At 42.3% G+C, this 9,567-nt stretch overlaps 1 protein-coding gene across 1 annotated transcript in view; it reads right to left on the reverse strand.

The window, feature by feature from the left end:
* The window catches only part of CD2AP (CD2 associated protein), a 128,499-nt gene extending 126,244 nt beyond the window's left edge, over positions 1-2,255 (reverse strand). The window contains exon 1 of the mRNA XM_046639634.1: positions 2,134-2,255. Within this exon, the coding sequence (XP_046495590.1) occupies positions 2,134-2,137 (4 nt within the window). The 5' untranslated portion in view covers positions 2,138-2,255. The remainder of the gene's footprint in view (positions 1-2,133) is intronic.
* Between the last annotated feature and the right edge of the window lie 7,312 nt (positions 2,256-9,567).

Below are 9,567 nucleotides of genomic sequence, written 5' to 3' on the forward strand. Positions count from 1 at the left end.
AAAAAAAAAAAAAAAAAAAAAAAACAAGCAAATGAGATTTATATTGAGGAAACTCCCCTAAGTGATCACTTTTTTGATAATTTTAAAGTAAACTATCACATGACCAATAAATTTAAAATATACATTTATATGGAAATGTCTGACAGATACCTGTCAAAAATTAACTACAAATGCCCCCAAGGAATCAACCTTCAAAACACACTCTGGGTAGTCAAATTGAGAAGATGCAAACATCACACTTTACCAAAATAATCTGGCAACTCACCTAACCAGAACACAGCAAAGAAGTCACTAAGAAAAGGCCTCTGGACAATTAACATAGGTACTCCAATGTCCAAGTAGTGATACTCATGTACTTTTCTCAAGAAAAGATTTCACACACTTAGTAAGGGTCTTATCCTTCCCTTATGCAGAATTACAAATCTGAATATGATTTCCACACTTGCACAAAAATCGGAGAAGAGAGGCTAACGGGAGACACTGATCCCAGTGACACGCACATCCAACAGCAAAGCAGAAAAATATTTAAATAACTTCGAAATGCAAGGAATCTGATCGACAGTCCTATACACAATCCAACAGATCCTGAAGGCATCACAGTACCTGACGGTCACAAATGATGACCCTGGGTCATCAAGGAGTTTAATTACATTCTGCATCCTATTTAACACAGAAAGGAACTGCATATTTAATTTTAGTACAGTTTTCATCCAAAGCGATTAAAGTGTTGTTACAATTTGATACTTAAAGGAATAAACTGTCAATTACCCAGTAAGCTCAACTAATCAATTAGAAAGGAATTCATTCCAAAATTCCAAATAGCAAAGGTTTTACTGTTTCTGAGTTTAAGAGCACTTTGTCTACAAAGTGTTACCTGAAAGCAAGAGGGAGATGAAGGAACATAAAAGTAGAAAGTCTAAGAAAAAACAGAGGAGCTGGGCGAATGTCTATAAACACTAGCTTAAAGCATTTCTCACAAAACAATGTGTGGGCAGAAGGTGCCACATCAGCAGTACTCTGTATTTGTCCTGCTTCTAAATCATTTGCTAGTTTCATGAATTATTAATTTCGGTTAATAGTTTGTTGATACGAAGCAGTACCAACTTCTCAACTGCAAAAAGTGATAGCGTCCTCCTGCAAAAATTAGGATTACTTCGTACAAAACTCTACAAAACCAAAATCGGAATTACTCTTACAGAACATGCTTACGCCTTACGGTGGCACAAATGTATGCTTTATGGTGGCACATATTTGATTTTTTGAAAAAAAAAGTTGTTTTAAATTGCTTTTAATTTTTGAACGACACAGGGGGAGAGAGCCTAGCCGACACCGCACTTTGTTACCAAAAGAATTGTTACATTCCTCAAGAAAACTCCCTTTCAAAACAGGCTGCAACACATTCTTTCTCTAGCTCAAAACAAAACTTTAAAGCACTTAGTAAATAACATATAAGGCCTTGTACTTTTCCCTCCTCTAGCAAGGAAGTCTGACTCCAAACAGGAAACCGCTTCTCAAAGGGTTCAACCCTGAAATCCTATCAAACCCCAACCCGGCGCTCGGGAAGAGATTTCATATCCAAGTGCCAACACACTTGCCTAGGTAGAAACAGGGTAAACACTCAGCTTCCCCGTCCGCGAGGCATCTCTTGCAAATTTAAGCAGGCGGGGGAAATTGCGTTTTCTAACAAAAATGAACTTTTTAAAAGGCCAACCTATACAAAGCCCCACAGAAGATAAAGAAGTTGAAAGTGCTACTTTGTCAAGTTTTTGATCGCCCTCCCCCACCGCCCAGGAACGGGGAGGGAAGGAAGGGGCTGGAGTACAGAGGGAAGCTCCGGGCCGAGTTTCGCTGGGGCAGGGGCGAGGAGGGGTGCACGGGCGCCCCTGGCCGCCTTCCCGCACCTTCCCCGGGAGCAGGAAAAGAGGCTGGGGGGGGGCGGGGAGCGGAGAGGAGGCACCCGCACGCCCTCAGACTCACCGCTCCGCCAGGAGAGAAGGTGGACGGCTGCGCGGGGAGGGCGGCGGGGCCGCAGGGGCTGAGCCGCGGGCCCTCCCCGCGGAGCCCGGGAAGGGGAGCCGCCTCCCCGCAGCGGGCGGGCCGGCCGGGCGGCGGGAAGCGCCCCCCGTGTCTTACCCATGCTGGGGGCTCCCGCGGGGAGAAGCCCGGGCTCTCCTCCGGCTGCTCGCGCGGCCGCTGTGGCGGCAGGAGGGGGGCCCTGCGCGCCGCTCGTGCCCGTCCGGAGCTCAGGCGGAGCGAGGAGGCGCCGCCATCCGCCCGCGGCGCTCCGCACAGTCCCGTCGGCGCAGCCCCTGAGGAAGAGGCGGCGGCGGCGGCAGCTCCTCCGCCGAAGCCGCGGCGGCGGGAGGGCCGTCTCCCGCCCGCCTGGAGGGCGACTTTCCCACCCCTGGTCGCTCCCGCGGGGGGTGGGACCTGCCGGTCCGTCCCGGCCGCTGGCTCCAACCCGAAACGCCGACCGAGCCCGGGAACCCGCCCCTCGCCGCTCCCCCGGCACCCGCCGTTCTAGAACGCGACGCCAGAGACTGACGGGGAGACTCGGACAGAGGCCGGGAAGGTGCCGGGAGTCGGGCTGGCGAGGAGGCAAATCTCGCGAGAATCTCTCGTTCTCCCTGCCCCGCCCCCGCTGCGTTCCGGCTCACCACCCGGCCCCCCCGCTGGTGCCAGGTGCGGTGACGTCACGGCCGGGGGTCGCGCGCCGCCCGCGTCCAGGTGCGGCGGGCGGATGGGGGAGGAATGCGGCGGAGCTGTGGCTAGTCTTCCGCCCTGTCGTTCGCAACAGCTGGCCCGGGTGTTGTGTATGGTTTGTCGCCTCAGATGTGTACAAAGAGTTTTTGCTGATAGGCAAAGTGAGCCTGGGTTGCGCCGCTTTCCGCAGCGGCGATGCGGTGTTGCTTTTTGCAGAGCAAAGCGGCGGCGAGAGAGGGCGAGCCCGCTTGCTCTTGACCTTCAGAGGCCCAGCTGTTAGCGGGACCCCGCCGTTTACGTTGCAAAGTTCTTTGCGAATCAGAAGCATTTCTTCGTGGGAAAAAAACCCTAGACACAAAATAAATCCTGTTTTACAGGAATAAATTACTGGGTTCCTTCAGTCTCTCTCCTCTGAAGACAACTTTCTAAATCCCTTTTCTCCTTCGAAAATAATGTCTTGCCTGATCGCGGGGAGAAATAGTCATGATCTGAAATATTGCCAGGCATTTTTTCTAGCCTCAATTTGAAGAAGGGCAGAGGTTTATTTAATCAAACATGAGCCTTTCTTAGAGTTAGAAGCCAGTATAATTAATTCAGCCAGTTTTTTTCCCCCTCTTATGTAAGTAGACCCAATTCCCGCACAGATGTGTGTGAGAGCAATATCTGTTGAACGCCAACCACTGTGCCTGGTGCTTTTAAAGAAATCGTGTCATTTAATTCTCACAATCATCCAACAGTAAAGCCGCCTTGCCCTTTGGAATCAGGCAAACCTGAGTTTCTGAAACTCAGCACAGCCGTGTACTTTTTGTGGGACCTTGAATACGTTAACGAACCTCACGGGACTTCAGTTTCTTGCTTCTGTTGAAAGAAATCTTTAAAATGCAAAGCACAGTGTCTGGTACTTAGTAGTAACCGTGTAAATATCCATTCTCACTATCTCATGCAGGCCTGCGTTTGCGGCCTTTTAGTTCTTTTATTACTTCTAAAAAGATTGCCCGTGGTACTTTTATAGCAAGAATTGTCAGTCACAATCAGAGGCCAAAAAGGAGAAAAGAAAAAAATTTAATATGCATACCTAAACAAGATGTACATGTTGGCTGTGGTGTATTGAAACCATGGAACACATTGTGCCTTTTTTCAAACAACAAATATTTATTGTGTTAAGTTCATTGTCCCCTACCAAGCAGATTTTTTTTAAAAAGAAAAAAAAAAAAACTCAAGTACAGTACAGCCCTTATCCTCAAAGATTTTGCATTCTAACTAGGAAGTGAGATGTGAACACATAGTTTATTAATAGAATGTGGTAGTGAGGATGAAATGCCTGAGAATTTAAAGGAAAATAAATTGCTATGAGTAAGGCAAGCTTCAGGGGGAAGGTATAAATTGAGCTAAAGCTTGGAGGTAGGCAATAATTTCAGCCTGGAGGAGCCCTAAAAGTAAGAAGTAGAAGTGGATATGCCAACAGAATATTCCTGAGCCTTAAAGGAATCTGCGGGGCTCCAGCACCCCATAAGAAAGTAAACCATTTAAAATTTGAAAGAATGAGGCTGGTGCGAGAAGAAGAGGATTCGTGAAAGGAAACAAAGAAATAATATATTGGAAGGAAACTAAATTCCTATTTTCTCTAGGATCCTAGACATTTCAAGAAGAAAGGGCAATGAATAAAACTGAAAAGAGGTTAAGGAAAACAAACAGAAGGCGGACAAAAGACCACTGGATTTGATGATATAGTTACCTTTGGAACTATAATTTCAGAATATGTATAACAATATGTAATGTATAACTATATATGTATCTATATATTTATTCAGAATATATGTGTAGCAGAAAAGTTAAAGGTTTCAGTGACTAAATGAATGATAAGGAAGTGGAGGCCACTGGGAGATAAGGTGACCATATTTTCTTAACCTGAAGTCAGGTCACATGATCTGATAACGAGATAAAACATTTACAATCAGTTCTATCCTAGAAATCCCAGGATCTGTATTATTTCCATAATAAACCACGTATTTTAGAAGTTTGAAAGTTAAAATAAGCAAAATCACTTTGCAAATTCGGAGGGCAATATCCCATTGAGGTAATGTTGAGATTCTGGATCCTAGAAGAAGTTGAAAGGATCAGGGAATAGGACCCATAGGAAAGGTGGAGAAAACTGAAGTTAGAGCTAAGAAGTTTCACCCTCCCAAAGGGAGTGCTGTCTTCCAAAGGCAAAGCCACAGGAAATCCCAATAGAAGAACGAAATCTAGAAATTGACTTTTTCAATTTACAAAATTGAATGTAAAACTGCGTTCTAAACTTTCAAATACTAAGCAATTGTTAGTTAACTACTCCATGGAGCTCTTTTCGTCTTGTAATTCTCACCTCCCCAACTTTAACAGGCTTTCAAAGTATGGCACTATATTTTACACATTTTTGTATAACTAGCTCTTTAACTGAAAACATTGCTTTCCTCAGCAATAAATCTTACTTGGATGATAGAAAATATGGTGAGAAGATAATCTCATACTTATATTCTGTCTTAACCCCAAATTCCTTTCAGCTAAAAACAAATTATCTTCTCTTTTTACCTTAATTTCCTTACTATCCTGTAATGAATTAGGTTTTCTCTATCCGTCTGGCCTCACCCTCCTTTGCATTCCCAGACAAATGGACTAACACCACTCTGACCACTCACTTTCTTTGTTTCTTGCTGAGTGCTGAGCACGTCGATCTGGGATGGAAGAGAATATTACAATCTCTGTGAGAATGACACACTTCCAGACCAACCTAATTCATGCTAAATTGACATCATTTCTTCTTAATGTTTTCTTAGGAATTTATCAGACAACATCCATACTGAAAAAATCATCTGCCTTTTATCCTTCTGGTAAAACTCCTCCAACCAGCAAGATTATTCTGAAGAAAATTAAATATTAATTCGACTGTGTTATTTTTAACCCACTCATTTAGCTCAAATCTTTTAGGCAACTAATTATGTTTTGTTTCTTTATTCTCAGTTCCACAGTACCAAATTTCCTGGCTGGTTTTCTTACAGTTATCTTGTTTTGCTTTGGCTAGTTTACTGCATACTTAAGCACAAATTACATCAATGTATAACCTGAGTTTTAAAAATCGTTCTTTAGAAAAAATCGCAGGAAATAATAATCTCAAACACATGCCTATACTGTGAGGTCATTGAAGGTGGAAAATCTCGCTGCTCAGACTGGTGGCCCATCGGCTTGTAACAAAATCCTGCTACTTTGCTGGCAATTTGAGGAATGTACTCAAACATATGACCACTCTAAGCACTTTTCATTATTGCCCACTAAGAAAAAGTTTAATTAAAAACAAGATGAGCCCATCCAAATGACTCAGGACTTTGCCAACTGAAAGGACCTTTTAAATAATGTTATTTGCACTTTATTCAGACAGCAGTGTCACTATAGAGCTGGTGTATGATGCGTAAATAATACAACCCCGTAGGCCTTGAAAGAGAGTCTCTTTCAAGAAGCATGACTTTTTTGAAGTGTTACAGCCACTCTCTTTTGAAGGGTCAGATATTTTAAGTAATCCCAACTGACAAATACATTTGCGTTTTTCAAATATCAGGCAATTTAATCATACACACAATATTATGTAAAGAATTTTGAGTCATGAGTCCACGTTCATCAACTCAACAAACATTTACTGATCGCCCGTTATAGACAAGCACCTGCTCTGCCATAAATACAGAGATAGAAAATATAGTCCCTGCCCTCAAAAGAGGAAGTACTGGGGAGTCTTTGGGTGTACCTTGGAGCAGTCCAATAAGGAGAGGAAGGGTAATGAGACAGCCAGGCCAACAAGCAGGTATACAATCAAACCCCTAGGATGCCTTTTGGGGGGCCAGGCTCGGGGATTTGAGGTTTTATTCTAGAAGTTATAGGTAGGTAATGAAGGATTTTAAGTGGGTAATTGATTTGTTCTTTCAGCCATGTCTACAATCACAAAAAAAAATCACACATCTCAAAAAAGTTAGATATAAAACCTTTGGTCCAATAAGCATTGATTAAGCACTTACTACCCTCAACCAATTAGTAAATATGTTTTTTACTAATATAAAAAAAGTGTAAACATATAATATACAAAGCACTATGTATTCTGGGCATTGTGAGAAATGCAATGCAGTAAACACAAACCCTGCCTTTAAGGAATGTGATTTTTCCTTATGGACAGCTGATCGCCTAGCCATAAATTGTTTCTGAAACAAGAAGTGGAAAGTTTATTTCAAATCCCTGTAACTTCCTTTAATGCACAGATGATAACACAGGTTATGTCCCGTCTGACATTGGAGCTTTTCAACTGCCTGTTCTGACATTATTTTGATGCCCAGAATTATATGCCTGCCAAAGCAAAAGAAACTCATAAACCAAGACGTTCCTCTCTGCATATCCCTGAGAATTCACATTCCATTCTGCCGGTTTCCAGGCCACATCTCACCCCTCCCACAATTGCACCACATTCTATACATGGCTCATAAGCAGATCTCCTCAATCTCCTTGTCAGCCCACACCTCCTTACCCAGCTTGGCCTTTTCTCACATCTACTCAAATATCTGAGGGTGAATTCAAGTGAAACTTGGTACATTTCAACCTCCTTACTCCTGAGGCTTATACTGATACCTCCAGTTTATAACCAGGGAGGCTCAGTCATTCTAAATGATCTCCTGCACACTCTGCCTACCTTCTTCTTTACAGAAGTGATTCTTCTTCGACATGGGCTATATCCCTTTTTTTCCTCTCTACAGTTGTATCTCTGATTCGGACCCTCATGATTTTATACTTGGGCTACTTTTTCTTCACCCTGAATTTCCTAGACTATATCCTCCTCCTCCTTTTTTCATTCTTCCTTCCTACCCTTTTTCTCTATCTTATACCATATCTCTCCTCACCCTTTAATGCTGTCCTTGGAGTGTCAATCCAGTTTGTCCAGTCTAGCAAACCCTGCTTAGGTAGCTTCTTTGATCTCCTAACCCTCCCTCAACATCAAATATCTTTTCACAGAATAATCTTGAACCTTATTGGGACTATTTTAAGGAAACAATGTTTTTTACACGTTAATAGCATGTATTCCTTAAATCAGTGAAGCAGGTTCTACTATTTTTTTGTTTCACGATATTAGCAACAATAGCAACAGTAATAACAGTGTACACCATCTGACCATTTTAAGTCTCAGGAACTGACCTACACACTTTGTATACCTCATCTGATTTGGCCCTCATTACAGTGCTTTGAGTTAGTATTATCACCCCCATTTTACACAGCCGGGAACTGAGACTAGTAATTAACTTGCCTAAGGTTACATAACTAGTAAGTGGCATAGCCTGTCCTTGAACTCAGGGCTAATTCCATAGCTGATGTTCCAGCCTATCTCAAGTCAATTTGCTCATTGAGCCATGATTTCTTCTTTTGTTTAAAGAGAAGGAGGAGGAAAGAAAGGGATGGGAGGAGGATCTAAAGGAATCCTTCTTCAGTGGTTTGTTATAAAGATCAACCAGGAAAGGGACTGGCACAGACTAGGTACTTGAAGCTAATGTCTTTTCCTTCCTTTAAGCATTCACTGAGGACCCACTGTGTGTCAGGTACTGTACAAGGTGCTTGTATAGATGAGTGTAGAGAAGTGATAAAGGAGACACTTTTCCTACCCTCATGGAGCTTATGGTCTAAGGGCGGGAGTAGCATGTCCCAAGTACACAGTGTATATCATCTATATTACTTCTCACATGCCACCTCCTACATGACTCCTTCTTTCTTAGATATATTCTCTCCTTCCTCACATACACTGTGTGTATACCTCTCCTAGGACATTTGGTATATTTTCTTTCATAATATAGCGTTATCATACAACTTTCATTTCCTGTTATGACAACGATGGCCTTTGAATGAATTCTGACATTATGTCCTACTGTCTTTGCATTCTTGCCAGCTATTAACACATAGGAGGCGCTCAATAATTATGTATTAAATTTAACAATAGAAAGACACTGCAAAATGATTTTTCTGTATCCTCAGGATTTCAAATCAAGGAATTATTACTTCAGTGATTAGATCAGATTCTTCTTATGAAAGCTGTCTTACAAATGAATTATTCGCCAGTCTGTTGGCCAACTCTTCCTGGAAATGATTAGCCAAGATGTGATTACCTAAGTTATAAGCTTAACTAAGTGGTCTCATCTATTTTTTCATAGAAGACAGGCCCTCTTAAAAAGTTAAGTAATAATTTTAAATTAATTTTTACATACCTGAATTTTCTTAGAAATATCATCTCAATAAAGCTGAAGATGTGTATTTAGAATAGATACAGTCTATGTATTACCAGGTCATAATTTTTTCTAAGAATGATGGGGTGGGAAGGAGTAGTGAAATAAGCACTGATAGTGTGAGAGAAATACTGGAACAGTCTTAACTCCCCCATAGTCTTCATGTGAGCAGCCACTGCTGACAGGTGAAGTCTGAGTTTCATCAGCCAGGCCTCTGCACAGACACATACTTGGGTTTATACGCAAGCATGTGTTCTCTTTCACCAGAAAACCACCACCTTATTCTTCCAAACTTACCTCTCACCCTAAAAAGTATACAAAGAATGAAGAAATCCAGGCTATTACAACACTACAATGTTGTGCTCAAAATACATTAAGGAGTCATGACCTGCTGGTTAGGAAATCAGTCACTGCCCATGTGCGGTTATACCTCAAATCAGGTAGGGAACGAGAACCCAGGATTCCAAGAGTCACTCAATGTTTCAGAATCCTATTAAACAACTAAATAAAACATTTACAGGACAGAAAGATGCTGTGATCACCACACAGCAGAGTTTTGTTAAAAGACCATCAATTTTCCAAGACC

The sequence above is a fragment of the Equus quagga genome, chromosome 15, assembly GCF_021613505.1.
Source record: "Equus quagga isolate Etosha38 chromosome 15, UCLA_HA_Equagga_1.0, whole genome shotgun sequence".
Lineage (NCBI taxonomy): Eukaryota > Metazoa > Chordata > Mammalia > Perissodactyla > Equidae > Equus > Equus quagga.